General features: G+C 47.3%; 6 protein-coding genes across 8 annotated transcripts; 1 reads left to right on the forward strand and 5 right to left on the reverse strand.

The window, feature by feature from the left end:
- The first annotated feature begins 241 nt into the window (after positions 1–241).
- Positions 242–2,089, forward strand: LOC123086356 (E3 ubiquitin-protein ligase EL5). The gene is made up of 2 exons (XM_044508113.1): positions 242–682; positions 1,448–2,089. Exons 1-2 carry the CDS (start codon positions 372–374, stop codon positions 1,902–1,904), a joined length of 768 nt encoding a protein of 255 aa, XP_044364048.1. The 5' UTR covers positions 242–371; the 3' UTR covers positions 1,905–2,089.
- Positions 2,090–2,562: 473 nt separating this feature from the next.
- Positions 2,563–3,960, reverse strand: LOC123086355 (uncharacterized). The gene has a single exon (XM_044508112.1). The coding sequence runs from the start codon at positions 3,811–3,813 to the stop codon at positions 2,866–2,868; it is 948 nt and encodes a 315-aa protein (XP_044364047.1). The 5' UTR covers positions 3,814–3,960; the 3' UTR covers positions 2,563–2,865.
- A 5,043-nt stretch (positions 3,961–9,003) lies between these two features.
- LOC123086359 (seipin-1) lies at positions 9,004–10,929 on the reverse strand. The gene is made up of 2 exons (XM_044508117.1): positions 10,188–10,929; positions 9,004–10,100 (listed from the first exon to the last, which is right to left on the reverse strand). The coding sequence occupies exons 1-2, from the start codon at positions 10,710–10,712 to the stop codon at positions 9,381–9,383; spliced, it is 1,245 nt and encodes a 414-aa protein (XP_044364052.1). The 5' UTR covers positions 10,713–10,929; the 3' UTR covers positions 9,004–9,380.
- A 534-nt stretch (positions 10,930–11,463) lies between these two features.
- LOC123086357 (2-carboxy-D-arabinitol-1-phosphatase-like) lies at positions 11,464–14,848 on the reverse strand. Of its 2 annotated transcripts, XM_044508115.1 has the most exons (8): positions 14,373–14,848; positions 14,051–14,267; positions 13,857–13,975; positions 12,994–13,092; positions 12,735–12,788; positions 12,549–12,647; positions 12,338–12,445; positions 11,464–12,020 (listed from the first exon to the last, which is right to left on the reverse strand). In XM_044508115.1, exons 1-8 carry the CDS (start codon positions 14,787–14,789, stop codon positions 11,646–11,648), a joined length of 1,488 nt encoding a protein of 495 aa, XP_044364050.1. In that variant the 5' UTR covers positions 14,790–14,848; the 3' UTR covers positions 11,464–11,645. The 2 variants fall into 2 exon arrangements, with proteins under 2 accessions (XP_044364050.1, XP_044364049.1); XM_044508114.1 differs by having other exon boundaries at positions 14,051–14,848.
- Positions 14,849–15,022: 174 nt separating this feature from the next.
- Positions 15,023–17,888, reverse strand: LOC123086358 (probable ATP-dependent RNA helicase ddx5). Its single transcript, XM_044508116.1, has 6 exons — positions 17,107–17,888; positions 16,893–16,981; positions 16,671–16,770; positions 16,179–16,430; positions 15,843–16,012; positions 15,023–15,537 (listed from the first exon to the last, which is right to left on the reverse strand). Exons 1-6 carry the CDS (start codon positions 17,755–17,757, stop codon positions 15,258–15,260), a joined length of 1,542 nt encoding a protein of 513 aa, XP_044364051.1. The 5' UTR covers positions 17,758–17,888; the 3' UTR covers positions 15,023–15,257.
- A 713-nt stretch (positions 17,889–18,601) lies between these two features.
- Positions 18,602–23,211, reverse strand: LOC123086360 (protein GRAVITROPIC IN THE LIGHT 1). Of its 2 annotated transcripts, none has more exons than XM_044508118.1 (2): positions 22,958–23,211; positions 18,602–20,207 (listed from the first exon to the last, which is right to left on the reverse strand). In XM_044508118.1, the coding sequence occupies exon 2, from the start codon at positions 20,141–20,143 to the stop codon at positions 18,875–18,877; it is 1,269 nt and encodes a 422-aa protein (XP_044364053.1). In that variant the 5' UTR covers positions 20,144–20,207; positions 22,958–23,211; the 3' UTR covers positions 18,602–18,874. The 2 variants fall into 2 exon arrangements, with proteins under 2 accessions (XP_044364053.1, XP_044364054.1); XM_044508119.1 differs by having other exon boundaries at positions 18,602–20,219; positions 22,958–23,201.
- Between the last annotated feature and the right edge of the window lie 65 nt (positions 23,212–23,276).

Below are 23,276 nucleotides of genomic sequence, written 5' to 3' on the forward strand. Positions count from 1 at the left end.
ACTCCACGGCCGCCCGCGCCGACCCGTAAAGTTTTTTTTCCGCAAATTGCAAACGTGTTTTGCGGGCCGTCGTTTGCTAGAGATGCTCTAATGAGGGGAAGGGGTTAAGTGGTGAGTTAGCAATCTCAGGTTTCATCTCTGCCCTTCGCTATTGATCTAATGACCCATGGCATTAGTTTTCAGATTTTCATCGAATTGCCTTTTCCCAAACAAAAGACCTGACCATCACGGCATAAACGGAACAGAAACGCAACCGAACTGTGAGAAACGAGGGCCGGATTCTCCAACCGTATAACCGACAGCACAAGGGAGGAGAAGAGAGAGAGAGAGAGAGAGAGCCGCGCCGGCGGGGCGCCGACGGCGCCGCCCCAATGGTGCCGGCGAGCACGGTGCTCACGCTGCTGGGCTTCTGCGCCAGCGTCCTCTTCATCGTCTTCGTGTGCTCCCGGCTCGTCTGCGCCCTCACCCGCCGCGTGCGCCGCGGCCGCCGCCCCTCGCCGCCTCTCCCCCGCTTCCTCCCCGTCGGGGTCAGAGCCGGTCACTCCTCCCACGTTCCGTTCGACCGCCAGGGACACGCCGCTGGAGGGGGAGGGGTCGACCCCGCCGCCGTAGCCGCCTTCCCCACCCGCGCCTTCTCCGCCGCAGGCTGCCCCCGCGGCGAGGCGGCGGACGCCTCAGCCATGTATGTGCCTCTCGGTTCCCGTCTACCGATCGCGATTCACTTCGCGCCTGCGCCATCTGTAGAACTAATCGCATTTTGGAATTAACTGTAGCGGGGATCGAGCGATCGCGCACTCTTTGGTAGAATCAGATCGGTGATTGGGGGAATCGGGTGTTGCAACACTAGTGATGTTTTCTCTTGGCGTGCTCTCGAAAGATTCTTCCGTGCCAAGGAACAAGTATATATTTGAGTGTTGCTATAAGTGCTAACGTATCTTGATTCTTGAACAAGCAGCGGTACAGCGTCACATTGATAGAAAAATTGGATGTCCTAGTGAATGTTGGTGCCTAAGTCAAACCATGCCACTTTAGTACCAGAGTGTTGACGGCTGTGGTTATCTAGATTTTTGCTACTGAACCATGGGTGACTGAGCTTGCATTGTTACTGAATATAATGGGGCATAACACTAGTTTGATGTGCAGTCTGTCGCCTTAGTTCTTCTACTAGCTCTTCTAGTTTAGCTAGAAGTTGGGCGCGTTCACAGCAATGTCATTTTGGCGTCTGGGGGCGTGCCTCTATGTTCTATAATGGGACATCACACGAATATGAAAGATGGGGGAACTGTTATCAAATAGGTCAAATGCTCACCCGTGCTCGATAAGAAGGAAGCAGGGCTCTGAGTAATATTCTGAATTGCGATTTCTGTTATTTATTGATGCTTGTTTAGCAATTCTACCCTGATTACACAAAACCTTTATCCTGAACCATTTGCATCCTCGTTTGCAGGTGTGTCGTCTGTCTTGCAGAGTACGAAGATGACGACGTACTCCGCGTTCTTCCTTACTGTGGCCACGATTTCCACGTGGCCTGCATCGACATCTGGCTAAAGCAGCACTCGACATGTCCTGTCTGTAGAGTTTCCCTGCGGAATGACCCTGGCAGAAAGCATGCTGCGCCGCCTCTGCCGAGCGCGGTGATAGTAATTCCCCCATGCTCGCCTGAAGTGTCGAGATCTGACCCATGCCGCTGCCTGTTCTCCGGCAGAGGGCATTCGCCAACGACATCGTCACAGGTTCTTACAAACGAACCTGGCCAGGCGAATCAGATTCAGGTAGTATGCCATCCATCGGAGGATCAGGGAAACAATCCGACGCCATCTGAGGTTGGCTCTCCTGGTGAGAATAACAACCAGACAGGGAAGTTGAACATAGAGAGTCCTCGCGTAGTTGGCATGCTGCCATGATGTAAAGCCTAGCTAGAAGCTGCTTGCAGTTCCTTTTCCTGCAGTCTGAGCAGACCTGTAGAATCAGAAACATTTTCATGTGTGCGAGGATGGCTGTTATATGTTACAGTAGTTTTCAGAGAGTTGATGTAAATATGAGAATTCATTCGGGTTTCTTCTTAAAGCACCACATTATCTGTTGATCACACTCAAGCAGTTGACTGTTTATCACACTCAAGTACTCAGGCAAGCATGCACAGTTTCTTCCCGAACATCAACTGTTTGCATCTACTTGGAACTGGGAAGTGCTTAATCAGACAACGCACAGTCTATGTCTAGCGAAGCATCATGTGTCCATTTTTTCTTTTCTTTTGGTAACTAAAATTTCATGACTGGTCTCACCAGGATAACATGTGAATGTCAATGGCCATCAAACAGTAGGCTGATAATACCCGTCAGCGTTAGTAGAATTACATCTACTATTACCTGTTGATAGATTATTTATGCTGCAACAATCACTTGTAACTGCACCACTGTTATTGACGTATTTACATAAGAACAGTCAGCAGTGAAGGTAAGTGGCAACAAGCAGACACTATTGCCCCCGATATCTACACCACCTCATCATTCAACACAGAAGGATCTAAAGTAAGATTTCATCTTTCAACACAGAAGGATCTAAAGTATGATTTCATCATTCAACACAGAAGGATCCAAACTATTGCACACTTTTATGTTGCTGTTCTTTGTTAACTGTACTTGCACACATCACAAGTTATGATTCGGAGAAGAGTAAAATCAACTAGCAAGGGAGATGAAATTTGCCTACACTACACACTCACATCAATGTATTCACCTGTTATGTTCATGATCATGTTGCTTGTAAGCTTACTGATCCCTTCGGCTTCAGTGAAACAGGCAGTTTGCTTAATTCCACGAAGTTCGCCGTCCTCTCATTTGAATGGAGTAGCTACATGTATGATCAATGGGCAGGGGCAGATGATAGCCGCCCATCAGTGCGGGACTTGAAGGCCTGGAGGACGAGCGAGAACCCCGGCGCGGCGGTGGCGACCTCCTCCTCCTCTAGCCACAGCCGGCTCTCCAGCGCGCTGCGCGCCCGGAGCATGACCACCGCGCTGCCGTACGGAGGCTCCCGGAACCACCAGCCGTGCAGGTCCCACATGACGTCCACCGGCGCGCCGTCCACGAACACGGTCTGGTTCCCCCGGAAGTTCAGCCGCGGCCGCCGCGCCTGCACCGCGCGCTTCCCGTCGACGCTCACCCACAGCTCTTCTTCTTCCGCGCCGCCGGAGCACCCTACGCTTACCTCGTGATCCGGGCCGCCCTCGGCGAACCGGACGCGCCGCGCGGTGTGCATCGCCGCCGGGTCCGGCGCAACGACGCGCTCCCTGCGCGCGAACGGGACGGTCAAAGCCGCGGCCTTGGGGATCCGGCCCTCGAACCTCTCCTCGACGAACTCGGCCGCCAGGTCGCCCACGGCCAGCACGACGTCGGCGCCGGCGACGGCGACGAAGTAGTAGCCGGAGTGCGGCTCCGGGGAGGCGTCGTAGCGCGCGGCGGTGAGGTCCCAGAACACGACGAGCTGTGGCCGTGCGGCGTCGTCGACGGGGACGGACTGCGTGCCCCTGCGCCTGCGGAGGACCACGGCGGGGTTGGAGGCGGAGGGGGAGAAGGAGAGCGTGGGGCCGAGCGGGGAGCGGGTCCAGGTGAGCCGCAGGTGCGCGGGGGAGCTCTGCCCGGGCAGGAGCGCGGCGGCGCGGTAGAAGACGGTGACGGAGAGCGTGGAGGGGGAGGCGGGGGAGGTGAGGGTGGAGGAGGGGGTGGTGCAGGCGGCGACGTCGGCGACGACGCAGGAGGCGAGGTCCCGCACGGAGGACGGCAGCAGCAGCAGGCTGGAGGCGCTGACCATTGTAATGAGATCTGAGGTGTCAAGAAGAGAGGAGGAGCAGGAGGAGGTGGTGGCCAGTGGTTTTCAACTCATAGCAGCGACCCGGCGGCGAGGCTCTCCTCCCGCTCCCAGTCCCCGCTGGCAACTGCCGGACCCAAAAGTGGGAGAGGGATGAGAGGCGCGTTCGACTTCGATCGTGCCCATTATTTAAGTGCGTCGGGGAAGAGCGCTCAGCCGTTGGATGAGGAACGGAGAAACCTGAACCATCCGATCGCACTGGCCGAGTAGGACGAGATGAAGTGCCGAGTCATCTGAAAGGCTAAATGGAAGGGCAATCCATGACCCATCCGAGCCATTTTCTGTCCGTGCTCCAAAAAATTCTTCACTTTTTTCCCGTATATCAGAATGTTTATGACATTTCTATGGTCAAAACTCGCGGTAATAATAGAAAAGGCGGAGAAAAGAAGTAGACTGCCCAAGGAAATCACCTGGCTTTGTTCTTAAAGTTGGGCGAGCACCCCAGCTTAGTAGGTGGAACTTGGTCCACTTGGGATTTTGCCTTCACTATTAGCACGTTGGCTCGAGAGAGTGGGACAGGCGGCGGTTGCCCGTGAGTCCTACGACCAGGATGGTGCCAACGGGACACAGATCAGGTGACATGCACGTTTGCATGTTACCGTGTGACTTGCGGCCGGAATTTAAATTTAAACATTGTGAAATTTTTTGAAAAAGAATCCTGCATCTTCACAGCACATATTAAGATAACCCTTAAAAAATTCAGATCAAAATTCGAAACATACATCGAGAAACAAAAAAGAGAAACTCGACACCTGTGGACTATTCACATCTAAGTTTCTCTTTTTCGTTTTCAAAATTCAAAACATACATCGAGAGAGTGGGACAGGAGTGCGTGCTATTCTCATCCGGTCATCTAACTTTACTCTTTGAAGGTGATTCTAGATCAGGGAGGGAGCGTTTGGGATGAAGATTTTTGCCCCTTTTAGGCTGTTTGTTTTCTTGCGAGTTTGTGGGTTGATCCTTTTGAGGAGCTCATAAAGGTTTGCAACATAATGCTATTTTGTTGGCAACCTTGTCCAGCTCTCCACTTCACAAGATCACCGGGGAAATACGATAGTTCATGGGGATCACAACTAATGTCAAATTCAAAATCCTGGCATGCTTTGTTCTAGTTCTGGTGAAAAAAAGGCTGTGGCAATTTGTATGTCATCTGAAAATAAATTTGGTGTAAGTTGACTCCCCGCCCCCCTCTTTTTAAAGGGAACTATTGTTTCTCAACTAGCAAATCCCCTATACTTTTAGCCCCTCAAAAAAACATTTTTAACATAAATTCATGTCAAACACATATTTAACCTAATAAGAACATAATTTGATAGCTTTTAGACAATAATATCATACACACATAACACCATACTCCTACTAGATAGCTCTAAGCCCAAACCAAGAACATCAACGGGCAATAGTTTCCGCCAAACAAGAGCTGCAAATGATCCAAGGATAAAGAACCAAATCATGGAAGCCACTACGAGTGCAGGACAAAGTTTCTTCAATTTTCTTCTTTGGGCTTGCATCGACTTGATTTCGTCTTACATTCCGTTGATTTGGCCTTGCTTCTCATTGATTTGGACTTGCTTTTCATTGATATGATATTGCATCCTTGACTTGGCCTTGCTTCTCCCGAGCATCTAGCAACACATCATCGGCTTAGGGCAGCTGCTAACGGCTGCGGGATGGCTAGGGGGGTGACTGGCAGTAAGGTAGATGGTTGCGGCGTGGCGTGGGGGTTGCGCAGACGTCTCCCTACTTTTACTACAGGGTTGCTAGCTAAACCAAATATAGTCATTTAGGATGGCTTTTAAGGAGCCAAAGTGCTTTAGGGGATCTTCGTTGCTTCGGTAAAGTTAGGTTTAGGGGATATGTTGGTTAAACTCCCTGGAACTCACTTTTTTTTAATATAGGTTTTAGGGGATGCTAGACGTGCCCTCAAATCTTCACCGATACGGTTGTGGTGTGTCTTCTACCTCGAGCCTACTTTCTCCTCATGTCCATCTTCCTTCCCAGGCGAAATCGACTTAGGCCAAAAAAAAGTCAAGCGACTTACATGCAGCTCACCTTTCTTTTCAAATATATGTTCTAGGGGATGCTAGAGGGCCCCTCAAATCTTCATCGTACGGTCGTGGTGTGTCATCTACCTCGAGCCTACTTTCTCCTCATGTCCATCTTCCTTCCCAGGCGAAATCGACTTACGCCAAAAAAAAGTCAAGCAACTTACATGCATCTCACCTTTCTTTTTAAATATAGGTTTTAGGGGATGCTAGAGGGCCCCTCAGATCTTCATTGTACGGTTGTGGTAAATGCGTATAGTTAAATATTTGGTGCACACTCTTGCCAAAAGGAAAAACAAATAGTGGGATAGTTGCATGGTTATTTTTTGTCCTTTTTGTGCAAGATAGTATGTTTGATCCTTCTTTTGCGGTTGTGGTTGCACACACGATATACAAAATCAATTAGTATTATTATTTTATTTGAATATGAATATATCTTGGATGAAAAAGAAATAAAAGCATCGTGAATCACAAATGGATTCACATGGTTTGATAGCACGAAACAGATTGCATATGGCTGTGCAAAGCCAATTAGTGTGAAGCTCGTTCTTCTCATGTGTCCTTTGGGGGGCATTACGTAAAACTGGAACACCATGTTTCTTTTAAACACAGTACAAATGCAGATACCACATACACGCACATACACTTACCTCACAAACACTAGGTTAATTAGCATAACCCCGGGCAAGGATGACATACACACAAAAAAAAGGTGCATGTTTAGGTGGGCATGATTTGAGTTGCAAAAACTGTTCAGGTAAAAATAACAGAAACCAAACAGCACGGTGAAACAAGTGACTAAGACAGGCTGATCCGATCATTGTCTCAGACAGCGAAATGTTGAGGGCGGCCAATGGGAATGGATCACGCAAGTGCCACTCTTCATGGTCCCATGACAACATGTGCATATGAATGAAAAATATGATCCCAGCTGAATACTAACGCATCCTCTCTTGTTACTTTCATTCTTTTAATGCGGAGCAGGAAGTTCCAACCTCTCAATGATTGAGGACCAAGTAACGAAATTACAACATCACACAAGGTGAGATGGGTGGAAAATAAGAGTAGCAAAAGGCTTTCTACCTTGTCACTTACCCCGTATCTTTCCAACAAACACATGGCATGAGATGCGCCGCGCCGAAACGCAACTGCAAAACCCTGCGCCAGCCCCCCCATGGTCCGTCAGTTACGACTCGAATGATATCTGATAAATAAGAATGTTACAAGATGCGCAATCCGCATGCACTAGATTTACGGCGTCTGCTATGTTAATTGGGTGAGAATGCAACTCACTGGCAAAGCGTAGGACTTGATCCTAGAGCACTGTCAAATGCTTTTTTTTTTTTTTTGCGGGTGAGAGCACTGTCAAATGCTGGTACGGTAGATCAGCTAACTTATCAGATGGTAGATGATGATCAAATGATGTGGGCTTCACAAGAGAAATCGGCATACATTAATCCACTTGGCACAAAGATGAATGTACAGACACCACAGGGAGATGCAAATAATATTGTGCAGCCCAAGTACAACTCTGATTAAGAGGGGATTGACACGAGTGCATTCCTTTATGTTTAGAGCAGCAAAATCATTATTTTTTCAGAAATAAAACAGACAGATAGATAGATAGATAGATGAAGTTTTTGCAGTGGGCAATGGATGTCTCTTAATCTTCGTTAAACCAGAGCAAGCCAGGAACGAAAGGTTTTCAAAATGCAGCAGGCACAAGTTGACAAATGAGGCCTTTCGGTTTCAGACCCACTAGGAAACTGATGGACAAGAAGATAACATTATGCAACTGGGGAGAGGATATGTATATGTATATTATTACGCTAGCCGGCAGAAGCAAGGCAGTTGCATAAGGTAAGCATGCATGCATCAGGAAGGAGGAGGGCAGGTTGCTCACTTGTCCTCTTCCTTCCATGATGTGGTTGGGTGTTGGAATACTCCTAGAAGCTATATCTAAGTTGCACCTGCTCAAGAGAATAAGGTTTCTATCAATATCAGGACTTCTGTTCCAACATCAGCCTACTTGGCTCTTGTTTGGCATGGAACACCCAGAAACTGAAGAATCTTTCGCAGTCTCATTAGTCTGCAAGCGACTCATTATCACCGCTGGAGTACGTACAGACATGTCATTTTCTGGCGATCAACACTGCCCAGCAAATTAAAAGATATGCGCTGCTCATGCGAACGATTTGATCATTAGACATCCTCCTGTGAAACCCACAGATTTATAAGGACCTCAACTTAGTTGCCCCCAGCTTCAACAGTTTTGTGCACTTGCAATACAATTAGAACCTTGTACGCAAATAGGACCTCAAACGCACACATTTATTTCTGAAGTGACTGACCCTATCACAAGAAAACATGGAGCTAAGACCATCACATGCATGAGCACTTTGTGCATAGTAAGACGTTATGAGCGGACCACCTCAATCTGGCTCTTTCCATATACTAGCACATACACGATTTCCTTGTCATGCAAAATCAGGACTTGAGCATGCATCGGTAAGCCATGATGCCTGCTGCAGAAGAGTTGGCTAAAAATATACTCGTATATGATTAGTTGGCGAAGAAAATGACATGGTAGGTATATGCTTATGTGTACTATGACAGCATGTGCTACATGGTCCACCGCTATAAATGATGACGATGGGAACTTCACTGCTACGAATTTAATTTCCAGTCTCTAGACAACCAACAAATGGATCCTCAAAGGTATAAAATGTTTATCTGTATACCGCAAAAATGATATGGCTCGCTGTTTCTGAAATTGTCCCTGTCATCTTTATATAACTCCTCTCTGAAGGAAGTTGATGATGATTAAAATACTCAAAGGACAATTTTTAACATCAAAGTTACATGATCCCATAAACCGGCAAAATTCATGTAGCTAAGCAAGCGAAGTTGGATTTTCAACCATCTAACTGTACATTATCTGAGTTACAAACTTTATATTTCCCATTTTCATCTCCTAAGTCATACGGCTGAAAAATAATTCACATAAAATGCTTCTGTATTTAAGTGATTCAACTAGATATGAATCCAAACAAAAGAAAACACAATACAATTAGCAGTAAAACAGGTATCACAGGAAAGCAAGTGGTTATAATCTCCATGACTAGAAAGTGTACAAAGACATATAATTGCTGAGAGGCTGACCTGAAAGTCTGAAACGGAAACAAGCTACTACTCCATCCTCATCTATCCAACATCTGTGACCAAAGGAGACCATAGACAGTTCATGTCAACCAAACACTAAAAGCGTGGTACCAACATGAATAAGGAACGCAAATTACGTGACTCCCTGCAGCTTATCGATTAATACATATATATATCTTTGCCATTTATTTTCGTTATTATATGTCGTTCTGCACGGAAGCCCTTCAGATCTCCTACACATGGCGTGTAACAAACTGTGATCGATGGTCAGCATAAACTTTGCAGCCCACTGCACTGACTGAACTAACAGGACTCGGACTCAGACAATGGAGCAGCAGGTGACTCCCCATGATCGTCGTCGACAACTTCATCAGTCTCAGCCACTGCAGAGCTAGAAGACGAGCCCTCATCGAGCTTGAGCTCAACCATGCCACCATGCCTCGTTTTCTGTGCTTTCCTCCTGCCTCTCCTGTCCCTCCACTTCACAGCACCACCACTCGATGATCCCTCATGTGAGCTCTGGCCTGTATCTCCTCCACCCAGATTAGCAGCAATTGTCTTCCCATTGACTTGATGATCAGATAACCCCCTGTGACTGTCCCATGCAGATAGCGCGAGTGGCCAGACCCAACGAACCGCGAGCAGGGAGAGAATGACATAGACCCAGAAAGAGAGCCACACACACATTGTCCATTTCAAGCTGCGCGCCACGGCCTTGAACCATGGAAGCGCAGTTTGCACGGTGATCTCTGCTCTGTACACCTGGGGCAGGTGCACTGTCATGGCTCTTGGCTGCAGAGAGACTCTGATGAGCCGTGTCCTCTTGTGACGGCCGTGGCCTTCCCAGTACTGCAGGAGCTTCAGCGTCGCCGACTGGCTCTCGCTGCGCATGCCCAAGGCGAGCGGCACGATTGTCAGCGCGGACTGTGCTAGCCGCACCGGAGCGCTCTTGTACCGCAGCATGTATGGCTGGGTGGCTGATGCGATGGTGCTTCCACTTGGGGTGATGGCCTCTGTTTTAATCTGAATGTGAGGTTTTAACAGATGGGAAGTCAATAGGTTGCAGATGATCAGGTGAAATTCCAAGAGATTTGGGCTGCGAATTTGGACCTGGAACACGCCAATCTGACGGTTGTGGTCGGAGTCGGGCAGCAGCAGCGATATGGACACCCTGACGGAGTGTCCCGCCGGGGGGCAGAGGGCCACGGCGGCGCTCGGCTGCGGCTCGGTGTAGTCGAAGTAGAGCGGCTGGTGCACGGTGACCGGGTCCTCCACCCAGTGCCGGATAAGGACGAAGCCGAGCAGCAGGGACGCGACTAACGCGACCGCCAGGGCCGCGAAGGTGAAGGCCGCGGCGAGCACGCCCACGGCGGCGCGCCGGGCGAGGGAGGCCGCAGCCGCAGGGACGGCGCGCAGCTCGCCCACGAGCGTCGCGCCGGGGAGGACCACGAGGGTGAGGACCGCGGAGATGACGCGCTCGCCGAGGAAGGCAACCAGCCGGATGAGCCAGCCTGCCGGTACGGCGAGGAGGAAGAGAAGGGTGTCGCCGGCAGCGGTGGGCGGTCCGGCGGCCGGCAAGAAGGGGTAGTGGTGGTGGTGGTTGTACGTGGACGGGTGGTGGGGTCCTGGATCCATCGGGGATGAGCTGCAGGTTAACAGGTGTACACCAGGAGCCTAGCACCGTACTACGTAGGGAATGGAGCGAACTAGGCGAAGGTTCGAGGGCGCATGCAGTAGCCATGTCCAGCTGCTCGAGGATGACGAGGTACACGTGGAAGGAGGGGTCCACGTGTCGCATGCATGCCTCCATGCAGATCGATCATGGGCAACCGCTCTGTCGCCGTCCACGTAATCTCTCACCAGTCAGCAGTTGATAACCACCGAGTTTGGGAGCATACACATCACAACAGGAACATTCTAAACAAATTATCCAGTACACAAATAATACTGTTGAAACAATAGGATAGTAGCATAAATAATGGGAAATACACATGAGCCCTTGGGTGCTCCACCCCTATATAAATATTAAATTAAAAAATACCAGGAAAATTCAGAAAAACGTGAAATCTTGGGATATCAAACTTGGGTGACCAATCTACTCCCGTGTGAAGTTTCATGAAAAAAATACCATGAAATGTATATATGGCGAAGAAAATACAGTCCAACCTATGATCCATCCAGACAATTCTTTTCTGGTATTTTTTTCAAGGAACTTCACGCTGGAGTTTATTGGGCACACAGTTTGATATCCAAAATCCCAGATTTTTTTTATTTTCCCCGGTATTTTTTTAATTTAATGTTCATATAGGGGGTGCGCCCAGGAGCTCCAAATCTTCTTCCCATAAATAATACTCTACTTGACAAATCTTCTTTTGGAAACTTATGCTGTATAGTGAATGAAATAATCTTCACAAATAAAAACCAGGAAGATGCCATTTACATCAGTGTATGATATCTACAAGCTCAATTCATTTTCCTTAAGGATCGTACTCCCACCAAGAAATGGAAGATGTTTCTTTTTACAGCGAAAGAAAGGGAGATGTTAATTACCTCTGTACAAAAATTAATTCAGAATTCATCATTGTTTTCTGTTGATTTTGTGATGGGTAACGACCATCTGCCCAAATGGGCCGTGTAATTCGTGCATCTGACGATACCTCCTCCTTTCGGCCCATCTGGAAAATCGATCACGCTGATGCTGCCGTCGTCCAGATGAAAAGATGGCATGTAATCCATTGTTAGGTTCAGACACCTGCAGAGCAGTCCTAGGTGGATGGCAGGATGGCCGATGGCGACAACGACTTGGTCTGACTCAGCACCATCATCCTCTGGCAATTCGTTTACCAAAGCTTGCCATGCATCCTCTGACTGAGCCCACAATGTCTTTAGCTTTTGGTGTTCCATGCCGCCCATCCAACCAGACTGAACTATCTGTTCAAGGCTCTGCAGAGAACGGGGGGATTGTTAATTTTCAGCCCCGGAAATGTGAAATGTTTATGTTTGGTTTTGTAAAGTTTCCGAGTAACAGTCTAATTTCCCTTAGAGAAAGGTGCCAGCCAATGTGCGCATGAGATAGCTTTAACAATAAAAGGAAGTATATGATCATTGCTAATAGTAGTTCTGAATTACAGATGTCATGGTGTCTTCGTAATGAATTCATCTCAATGACGTTTCAGCCTTTCAGGACATATAAAAGGCCTTCAAAGTAGAGCTAGTGTAATGCCGCTCATCATAACCACAGAAACTGTAAATGGTCTAACCTTTTGCTTTGTTAGAAAGGCATCATCAATTTCGAGTCCAAGCAAATTCTTCATTTCAACGTAACGAGGCACACAGTCAGCACCTAAGCAATCAGCAGCCTCTTGGACCTGCAAGTGACTCCATGAGATCAGATCGCGCAGGTGAAAAATTGGTACAAATAAGATAGAAAGCAACTAACTAAATGTTGCGGTTAGTGAAACTTATATTTACCTCACATATGGCAGTTGCGGTATCAACAGCTGCGACTTGTGGGCTACAGATAATACTGTTCACCTTCAGATCTAGAAGCAGTTCCGCGGTCTTCTGAGCCTGAAAGTGTGTGACCGAATATGAGCTTAGCTGTTGTACTGGAAAGGAAATAAATTGGTGCTGTACGACAGACAAAATGTGAATTACCTGTATAACACCCAGCATGTTCAGCGGTGCATAACCCACTCCGCCTAAACTACCCTGGAGTTCAAAAGGACATTATATGTAACTCAAAAGAGTACAAATGGTGCGGTGTGCTATTAAAGATATATAGTTTTCACTGCCATAGGTGTCTAGATCATTAATTCTAGGAATTAGAAAATAAGATCCTGGTGCCTTCACGGCTTGATCCCAAGAACAAGTGCAACTTTCTTCATGCATGCGTGCACACAAGGAAAATCCATACCTCAGAACTGCTCTGTGTAGCCCCTTGACAAACTAGAATGATCCGCTTGCTCGACTTTCTACCTGCAGAACTTTCGGCAGAAATAGGAGAGTTCGGGGTCTGTACAAAATACAAACATGAGCAAAAGACTAAACCACATTTTTCATTTGTTTGATTACTTCATCTCTGTTTTCTCTGGAAACATATGTGTTGTCTTATTAAAACAGTGGAAATAAGCCATCATGCTTGCTCATAAGTGCTAGAAACTGACATGACAAATAACAATAATAATTCATCTATTACTTCGCAAGAAGCCTGAAAAAAGAGGACACCTCACAACAAGTCAACATTGTCAAACAATGGTATTGAGACAGATAAGTAATGCTCGGTGGTTGAAATATGTCATTAATAATAATAGCAAGTAAGTGCAGTGGAATCGACAACTTTCATTAACATTAGTTGCATTCCTGCAACTATCTAGAAGCAGAGGAAATATGCTCAATGCAATTTTTCCATACTGAAGATGTATTGTTGCTTCAAAGTTCAAACTTCCCACAACATTTACAATGTTTTATGAACACCTAATTATCCTGCACATTATTCTAAAGCACCTAAGTTGTATCCGCTGATGGTAATAAGATTGCAGCAAATCTAGCAATATAAATTAAGCCGGCTACCCTGCTAGTTCCTTTAATCTCGAAGTTGATCTAAGAATAGAAGATCTTGTGCTAACAGAAACAGGCGAGGAGTAGAAAGTTCATATTAATAGTGTGTTTCGGATTTTCAATAAGCATGAAAGTCAAGTTTCAGCACACTGCGTCAACAGAAATTTTTTGGTTGCAAAGGGAAGTAAAGTTCAGTTATGCGAACAAAGTTACACTCACCTGATTTAAGCGGTTAAGGCACACATTTGGAGGGCGTCCACCGGGCTGTGGGGTGAAATCCAGCACACTAGCGCCACAGTTGCTTTGGAGCAGAGTCCGAAAGTACTCCGTGCCAAGTCCTAAACACAAACACGCCAACTGTAAACACGCTCTAAGCATTATAACATCCAAATCAAAATCTGGTTACACCATACCCAGGGATGTGGCGACGAGCGCTTGGTTAACTGCATTGTGCGCAACCACAAGCACGGACTTGCCCTCGTGTGTCAGGATCCTCTCCCAGCAGCCCTGGGCTCGGTCCCAGAGCTCCCGCACTGGGTAGTGCCCATCGATGCTGCAGTCTGATGGACTCTTCTGCCACTGCTGGAACAGAGCCCCGTACTTCTCCTTCCCTTCATGCTTCAAGAGCCCCTGCAAACAAATCCCGCTCGTCAGTGTGGCATTTCCGCAGGCACCTGCCGGCTGCCAAGCATTTGCACAAACATCAAGCGAGCGAGCGAGCGAGCAGGTGCCCACCTGGAAGGAATAGAGGTCGATCTCGCGGAGGTCGTAGTCCGGGATGAGGTCCTTATCGCGGCTGTCCCAGATGATCTCCGCGGTGCGGCGGGACCGGGCGAGCGGGCTGGTGAAGCAGGCGTCGAAGGAGTCGGCGAGGAGCATGAGGCGGGATGTCTCGGCCTGGGACTCCCCCTTGGGCGTGAGCACGGAGAAGTCGGAGCTCCCCTGGATGCGTCCGTCCGCGTTCCAGGTGCTCTGCCCGTGCCGCACCAGCACCACCCGCTTTGCCTCCGCCAGCGCCGGCAGCGGCGGGCGGCTCGGGGACCTATCAAGCTCTCGCACGCTCGAGCAGCGGATGCACGAGGCAGCGCTGCCACCCGGTCGCCGGTGAGCGGTGGCCGGCGACGGCGGCGGGGTGGGAGCGAGGAGGAGCATTGGTGGGATTTTATCCGCCCCTCTGATTTGGACGGTACCCAGAAGGATGTGTGGTTTGGGTCGAGTTTCCCGCGAAGATGTCCCCGAAGAAGAACCCGTAGGACGCGGATTTTACAAATTACGCCTTCCATTCAAGAAGACGTATGGTACAACATAAACTATTTTTGTGTGTTGCAAAATTCTGTCAGAACATACAAGGATTTGGTGAGCACAGCAAAAACTTACATTTCGTCTTCAAACAAAACTCATCGCAACAGTTCCTTTCAGATAATAATATATAGAATGCACTTTGGTTCTTAAGGAAGGGCCTTGTCGCATATTCATCATAAAATTTAAATTCAAATGCGCTACATCAAGGCAAGAGATAATAATCGACACACGAGAATTACATGGAAAAGAAGAAGGCAAAACACTTAGACGCTGACAAAATTGCTCGGTGGCCCCGCATAAGTAGAAAGGAATATTGCATCAGGAGTGATTCTGGTCAATTAATTGTCTTAGCAACTTAGGCACCGCCTGTCCACTGTTTGCAAGAACATCAGCCAAGGGCTTTGCATGAGCAGCATCAGTCTTAGAGACGATAACATGCACCTCCCCTGCAACCGTGTGACGAGCTATCCTGGTGAGGATCTCAACATAATCGTCAAATGAAGCAGGCAAGTCCGCGACCAACACAATCTCAAATTCATCCACGCCTGATGTTGCCAAGCTCTCACAGCCTTTCACAAGGACATTGATAAGCCCCATGCTGCAATTAGATACAAAGGAACACGCAAGTTGTCAATGTCACAGTGCCACAACACAGTTATTAATCAAAAAAGTGGTGCAGCTAAAAATTATCTGAAAGTGAAAACACATTTTCTCAGATTGAAAAGTTTTGAAATGTGGTGCCTTGCCAAATATGGCTTCAAATTGAAAAGTTTTTTTGGGGGGGGGGGGGGGGGGGGGGGGGGGGGGGGGGGGGGGGGGGATTGGCTATGTTTCACATGTTCTCAGTTTGTCTTCTGAGATAGGGAATGTCACAAAAAGAAATATTGAAATGGTTCGCTGTACCTGCTGCATACGGTAAAGGTGCTGCCTTGCGAGCCATCATTCACTGTGAGAATTTCCAGTTTAAGGGATGAAGAGAGTTTCTGCGCTTCATTATCATTCACGGCCACTAGCAAAACCTTTGCTGTCTTACTAGCATGGTTTTCTAAAACATTCTCAAGAATTTCCTTAACCTGAAAATAAGTAAAGAGCTTGTCAGTGTCCTGAGTAATCAGCAAAATGTTCTAAAGTTTAATCAACTGCAGCTAAAAAACTATGAATCATGAATTCAGGACATGCATGTCAGTAGGTAATGAAGTACGAATGAACGGGGCTTCTCCGTCTGCATACTCCAATTACCTTTGATGTCTTTTCCCCTTTAGTACAGAAGTGTACATGCTGTGCTACAAATGCGCTTCGAGAAGTAACAGAATCATTTGTGCTAAGCTTTGTAATTCTCCCATGTAGTAGATTTCTTGCCACTGTTGCCGCACTCTGGTCACATTGACCACTAAATATAGTTACCTGTGCATCACTTGATATGGTACCTCGAATAGAACAAAGTTCTTTGATGATATTAAGGTCCATGAAATCCTTTAGTCCATCAATGACCTGTTAGAAGAAGTTATTCTTGATGTTAGCATAACTAGATTACTGACAATGCTAGGACTTGACAGTAAATAAAATTTGTGAGGCCATTAAGTATACTGGGTTAAGGCTATACTGCTTGCTAAAAGAATTGCAGAGCACATAGCTTTCAAAGTGAAATACTGACAAGCATCAGGATGATAAGTACAAGTGAACTGATATGAAATATCATCAAGAAGACACCAAAATATCAAATTTTCGCACCAGCATTGATACATTCGATATGTCAATTGCCTTTAGTGAGACCAGTTCAAGGAGCCTCTCCGGGGTAGATATAAGAAACTCGGGCTCGCAGCTCTTTAGTCTGATAGAGACAACAGAAAATGAATTAGGATTGCACATACAAATGCATCCATAGGCTCTACAGTCACAAGATATTCACATTCATGATACTGTATCTGAGACTAGTGATTGAAATAAACATACCCAGAAATCTGGTGTTCTATGGAAGCGCCAGGATGCAAGCTCACTGAATGTATTCCAAGAGACTTCAACGGTTTACATATTGAACGGGCCTGTTCAAGCAATGAAGCAATACCAAATAAATCACTAGATCAATTAACCCTTGTTCCTGGTGGTACTACTAGACATTGCAGCATCAAGAACAAGAAGGTGGAGAGAGCCGGATGTTAATACTCACTTGCACCGCCTTTTCCTGGGAAGGGACGAGGTAGAGGAGGAAGGGGCATGAGACGACCACTCCAAGCTTCTCCTTCCTGGCGACGATGTCGCAGGCCGTGGAGACGAGCCACGCCGTCTGCTCCCGGGTGGCGTACTGGTAGCTGGTGTCGAGCACGTCCGAAGGCGGGGACGCCGCGCAGGACTTCCAGAGCTCCATGCCCCAGGAGGCGGTGTCGTGGATGCCGCCGCCGTCCTCCTCGGATGCCCCAGCCCCGTCCCGGATGGCGTTGAGGCAGACCACCAGGAACTTGGACGGCCGGTCATACTCCAGCCGGTCCTCCCCCGTCTCCTTCTTCCGCACGGGTATGGCATTAGGACCGGTGGCCCGCTCCTGCTTCTTGGAACCCTTGCTCTTCTTGTCGTGGTCGTCGTTGGTGTCAGCGGCGTCTTCGGCCTTGCGCTTCTTGCCGTGGCGCTCGTTGAAGGGGTCCTCGGGGCAAGGGAGGGAGAAGCACATGCCCTCGCAGCCGCGGCGCTTGCCGGTCTTGCGGCGGCGCTTGGAGGCGATGATGGCGGCGACGCGCGTGGAGACGGCGTTCTCGCTGCTGCGCATCCGCTTGCGGCGCACCTTCCCGCGCTTCCGCGCGAGCGCGTCGTCGCCCTTTGGCATCCCGCTCGCTTGCTCCGGCCAACCTAACACACAACGGCAGGACCGCGCCGCCGCACCCGCTCTAAAACCTAGCAAAGAACCCCCGTCTCCTCTGCTCTCGCACGAACAGGGCCGGCGAGAATGAGATTGGCCAGAACGGATGGGGGGGTTGGTAGAAGAGAAGAAGCCCGCACGATGGTAAAGCCGTGCAGCCCATTTTGGAAAGGCTCGGGCCCATTCAGTTAGAAGGCCTAGCCCAACGAGCCAGGGCGTAAATGCTAGAAATCGGCAGCCGGGCATCACTGGGACATTTTTTTTAACACCGTACAGATGCAAGCGGTCATATAAACGCGCATACGCTTACCCTTATAAACGCGCGCACACACACTACCCCTATAAACACCTCCGAGAGACTGAACCGGCATATCATCTTGAGATTCACGAAGTCACTGTAGGCGTCTCGTCGTCGACAGAAACGTCTCCTCATCGAATGCACATCGCAGGAAATCCTGAAATAAATCCCCATCGCTGGACGTTGATGCTTACAGTTATTCCATTTGTACGTGTACGTATCCCAAGTGTGTATGTCTCAAAAAAAACATATCCCAAGTGTGTAAACCTCCGAATCTCCTATATCAATGGGAAAATACACAGTGATGTCAAAAAAAATGTAAGATACACAGAATTTTGCGTATTCACGAAAAACTGTGAAACCTCAAAATTTACACAGTACAGAACACAAACAAAATTACTGTACACATATAGTATTACAGTACAAAAACCAGATTAGACACCAACAAGAATACTTACATACAGTACATGGCAACATGAAAAGGGTTGTGCAGTCATCACATAGGCTGCAACATCCAAATCAGACCAACAATATATATATACCAAACACTGGACAGGATTACATCACGCAACAGAGAGAATAAACATTCTAGTCTTAAAAAGACAAGCATATGAAGGTCTTTCACAAACGTGTTGCTATAGACTACCACATTTCATCTGAATAACATCCTTTCAGGTAGCATCACACACGACACAGACACACAAAGTCCCCCGCCATTTCAGATGCAACTAAATGAGCCCACAGGAACTAATACGCCCTGAATCTTCCCAAGCAACTGCAGCATTTTCAGTCAGCATATTTAACATCTGAAAGGTACACTCGGGCCTGTATGACGCTAGTCCCAATCAAGAAACCAGGCATCACCATTAAACCTACTTTAGGCCTGTCGGCACTTTCATCCAAGACCATGTTCTTCACCACACTTTCCATGTGAATCTCCGAGAACTCGCTTCCCTTTTTCACTTGGAAGACCCTGACCTTTGGATCGAAAGAGTATGCCAGCCTATGCAATAACCATATGGACTTCGCCAACTTGAGAAATGCCTGATAGAAAGCTGTCCTTGGATGGCCACCGCTCATGACGTAGTTTCTCTGATCCATGTTACCGAAGAAAGAGCCTTCCATTTTTTGATGCACAAGTAACAGGTATTTGCTTCTGCAGAACTTCCCGAAAACCGAATCTGGGTTCTGGCTCAATACATCAAGAGGATCCATGGCTCGCACTGCAAGGAACTGGTGGAAGAAAGCCTCATTGGACACACTGGCAGTAGCAGCCTTGATGGAAAAGCTCTCTTCATGGAAACCACTGAACATTCTTTGGCAGATATAGGACTCAAATGCATACTTCTTATGAGCTCTCCTTGTGTAAACTACATCAGGTTCAATTGCGTTAGCAGCCGCATCGAGATCCCACCCAGCAGCTTTCATCATGTTGATCAAGGGCTTTGAGAAATCGTGTATTGATTGGTATGCATTATCAGCAGCAGATGTAAATAAACTTGGTGTCAGCTCAATAGAGAAGTAGTTCTCTTCTTCATCAGATTCCTCAGATTCTTTGTTAAGTAAGCCCCTCTGTTTCAATTTCTTCTCCAGCTTTGATTTCCGATGCTTCGCCTCATCGATTTGCTGCTGTAAAAGGGTAATCTCGGTATCTCTATTCTGGATCTGTGACTGGAACTTCTTCACCATGACCTCATATGTCTTTAGCAAGTTCTGCTGCTCCTGTATTTCAGAAAGCAAGCGTGAATCTTGAGGTGATGCTGCTACTGGCTTAGGATTTTTCTCTCTGTAAGTATGCTTGAGTTCTGAAAGCCTCGTGAGCTCATCTATGACAAGCTTATCAGCAGTTTGGATCTTGTCCGGGTCATAAGGGGTGTGAGCTTCCTGCAGCTGAATGTATGCAGCTTTTAAAGAGGATATGTTGTTGAATATCCTTCCAATCATACTGTCCATCGTGTCCATGTTCTGATTCATAGTTTCATCAATTGGCTGAGGATAAACTTTCTGACTATTGTTATCATAAATTTGTGACTCCTTGGAGCCTGGTCGGATCATTACTTCTTGCCCTCAGGAACAACAAAGTTAGTTGTCTTCAATCAAAGTACAGGTGGACATCCACCTGCAAAAGCAACTACTGAGTTCAGGTCATAATTTACAGGACAAAAATATGAACTGCATAAGTGGCCAGAATAGGAATGGCTCAAAAGCGACCTTCGTAAGTATTTCACATCCTATAATAAGAAGAGAAAGAGATTCAGACAAAGTAAACTACAACATGCTCTGGGTTGCTGTGAGACAGAGATTAATACAACCACACCCTCATAATCTCAAGCTTGAACAACAGATGTTCAATAACATGACCTCCATGCCACCCAACCCAAAAACGAAAAAGATCAGAAAAACATTGAGTAATCGAGCAGGACATCTAACAATAGTCAATGATCAGTCGATCTCCCAAGATGAACGGTAAGAACCGCATTTTACGCATTAGGCTGCTGACCTTTAAGGAGTCAAGAGAAGATTCATTTCAAGTCATATGGTCCATGGGACTATGAGTACAAGAAGCTATAATGCAGGTAGCCTATATGGAGAAACCAATGGCAACATTAGATACCAATCACCAGTGGCGGAGCTACGGCTGGGCCAAACCAGGCCATGGCCCGCCCAATCCAGCAAGATTTCAGTCAAGAGCAGCGCTGAATCTGGGCCCTAAGAGCAAAGTTTTAATGGTATTTGTTAACCTGGCCTGTTTTGGCCCGCCCAGAGAAATGAATGTAGCTCCGCCACTGACAATCAGAGTCTCGGCACACCTTATGGCCTATCAACTCCCTGCCTCTTCACAGGTCGCTGAACCAGATTAAAAAGCTTCACTGTCACATATCCTACAGTGATGAAGATTATGTTGATTGCCTCCTAAGCAAGAAGCATGCGAATCCTAATCATACCTTGCTTCCCTCCCAAGCCTTGGCTATAGCGGGGCCAAATTCTATAAAAAGTTAGTATAAATGCACAGAGAAAACCTATAGTCTGAACTATCCTTGAATTTGCCCATTGTGCGCTAACAACCTATTGCAAACTCAATGCAGTAAATGTCATCTTTAGCAAAGGCCGCAGAGGACAAACTCTTGTAACATGTTCATTCAACCATATGATTTGACATGTTGGAGGCTAAAGCTTCTCCAGAAATGGCTTTTGGCTGGCTGCCCAGGGACATGGGTGGGCTGGCTTTTAGTTAGGCTGGTTTCCTGAGCTGTAATTAAAGTCCAAAATTTCTGGAATACCGCTGATGAAAAAGCTATCATGCTTTTTGCCAACTTAAGGGACAGTATGATCTGTGCATCTTTTTAGCATAAATTATTAAGTTGACTTGAAACTGGGAGTAGATGTTGGCATTATAGTAATTAAGACTCTCTTAATGTAAGTATGGAACGGCCCAAAATATGTAGCTTTCTATTGGAAGTAAATAATAATAAGCGCATATATACAATCTACATAAGATCAGTATGGCACCAAAACATTAGCAATACAATCCTGCGACGCTGACATGTCACAACATGGACGTGGATTGGTCTCAGAAGAGCTTTAATAAGAGAATTAGTGGAGTGTCATGTAGGAATGGTCTCCTTGAAATTCTTGTGGTCTCATCTCACCACCTCGTTGGTCTCCGGACTCCTTCCAACCTTGCGGCTAGGCAGCAGCAGCAGCTGACAGATTGATGCCGAAGACCTCAACTTCTACAGAATTTGCCTCCTCAACAGATTCTTGTTCTTCACACCCCGATTCGACCCACATCCCTGCCTCATGCCGTCCAGAATTTTGCCTACCCCACCCAACGTCGGTTGCATAGACCTAAACCTGTGGTTATGGTCGAGTACTAAGAGGAACATGACTACTTGTTCCCCAGCAGAGATAGGATGCTGCTCTACAATAGCTCTCAATCTCTAAACGAAGTACGGCAGTGCACAAATGAAAATTTGGGCCCTTGTTATCCTAAGCTGATTTGAGCAATTTGTGTCCTTGGAGTACTATCTCAAGTTTGATTTCCTATACTAGATATATCTATCGACCAAATGGCCATATGTTATATCATGTGTACTTTCTCTAGCCCTTAAGCTAAACAGCATGTATGTCCACATTTAACAACTGGTTTGGCTAGTCTCACAATTAGGTGTTGTCGTTTCCTACCAAAATGATTCATCTAAAAAATAGAATCACACAATGTACTATGCTTAGCATTGGTATAAGCGGTGAGCGTTGAGAAAAGCACTGAGAATTTAGGGGCCGTTCGGAATCACTCCGCTCTGTAACTCCGCCGCGGAGCGGAGCGGCATGCAGTTCAATTTTAGCGAGCAGCGAAAGGGGTGCTCCGTCCGCTCCGCTCTCTGGCGGAGGAGCAGAGGATTCCCGAACACAGCCTTAGTATGGTTGTTTACTGGCCATATAGTAGTACCTTTTCAACATTGTCTGCGCTAATGAACGGTGAAAAGAATGCTAGAGAGAAGAAAAGCATATCAATGCCAGCAAAAGGAAGGCCGGCATTAAAAGTGCACATGAATCTGGTCTTGGCAGCATAATCCCAAAGATGAAAAACAGGGACAAATTGCTAGCATACAGAACATGTTGTGATCAGGAAACTAAAGGTTAAGCAGCACTTAATGTATTAATCAGCAAACTGAAATGTGGTGCATCAGTTATATGTAGTTTCAATCATTACGATACATCATAGTAGCACATGAAGGGTCAGATGAACTTTCGGATCAACCCGTATAAAATTAACACAGAGAGTCAAATCTACGGTATACAATTCGAGGTAGGCATGAAGTTGCTGATCCACTAGAACCAACCTCACCCCATGGCAAACAAGCTAACCTGATCCCGAGAGTGACGAGTTGGCGAGGTAGCACGCGGCGGAGGGGGTCCCGGCGGTGAAGAGTGAGCTGGGCGGGGGAATAGGCGACAGAGGTTGGGTCCGGCGGTGAGGACGCCAGCTACTCCAGAGGGGGGCGTCTCGGCGATCTGGATGCGGAGATCCGGGAACGGCTAACAGCGGCCAGGTAGGAGGGGGTCGGGTGGTAGGGAGTGGGAATTAGGGAGGTGTGTTGTGGGAAGGGGGGGCGGTGCTCGCGTGGGATAAGAGACTGCCGACTGCACGCTTGGTCCTCAACTTTTTTATTTTGCGTGTTAATTT

This window comes from Triticum aestivum, chromosome 4A (genome assembly GCF_018294505.1).
Source record: "Triticum aestivum cultivar Chinese Spring chromosome 4A, IWGSC CS RefSeq v2.1, whole genome shotgun sequence".
Classification (NCBI taxonomy): Eukaryota; Viridiplantae; Streptophyta; class Magnoliopsida; order Poales; family Poaceae; genus Triticum; species Triticum aestivum.

Excerpts from the sequence above, each read along its gene's own strand:
- LOC123086360 (XM_044508118.1), bottom strand. The coding sequence starts at position 20,143 with ATGATCCGACCAGGCTCCAAGGAGTCACAAATTTATGATAACAATAGT.
- LOC123086356 (XM_044508113.1), top strand. The coding sequence starts at position 372 with ATGGTGCCGGCGAGCACGGTGCTCACGCTGCTGGGCTTCTGCGCCAGC. Across the intron at positions 683-1,447 it reads GCGGCGGACGCCTCAGCCAT|GTGTGTCGTCTGTCTTGCAG; the intron begins GTATGTGCCTCT and ends CCTCGTTTGCAG.
- LOC123086358 (XM_044508116.1), bottom strand. The coding sequence starts at position 17,757 with ATGCCAAAGGGCGACGACGCGCTCGCGCGGAAGCGCGGGAAGGTGCGC. Across the intron at positions 16,431-16,670 it reads TATCGAATGTATCAATGCTG|GTCATTGATGGACTAAAGGA; the intron begins GTGCGAAAATTT and ends TTCTTCTAACAG. Across the intron at positions 16,013-16,178 it reads AAGGGGAAAAGACATCAAAG|GTTAAGGAAATTCTTGAGAA; the intron begins GTAATTGGAGTA and ends ACTTATTTTCAG.
- LOC123086357 (XM_044508114.1), bottom strand. The coding sequence starts at position 14,789 with ATGCTCCTCCTCGCTCCCACCCCGCCGCCGTCGCCGGCCACCGCTCAC. Across the intron at positions 13,976-14,050 it reads GCTCGTCGCCACATCCCTGG|GACTTGGCACGGAGTACTTT; the intron begins GTATGGTGTAAC and ends GTTTGTGTTTAG. Across the intron at positions 12,446-12,548 it reads CCGCAACTGCCATATGTGAG|GTCCAAGAGGCTGCTGATTG; the intron begins GTAAATATAAGT and ends AGTCACTTGCAG.
- LOC123086359 (XM_044508117.1), bottom strand. The coding sequence starts at position 10,712 with ATGGATCCAGGACCCCACCACCCGTCCACGTACAACCACCACCACCAC. Across the intron at positions 10,101-10,187 it reads GTCAGATTGGCGTGTTCCAG|ATTAAAACAGAGGCCATCAC; the intron begins GTCCAAATTCGC and ends CCTCACATTCAG.
- LOC123086355 (XM_044508112.1), bottom strand. The coding sequence starts at position 3,813 with ATGGTCAGCGCCTCCAGCCTGCTGCTGCTGCCGTCCTCCGTGCGGGAC.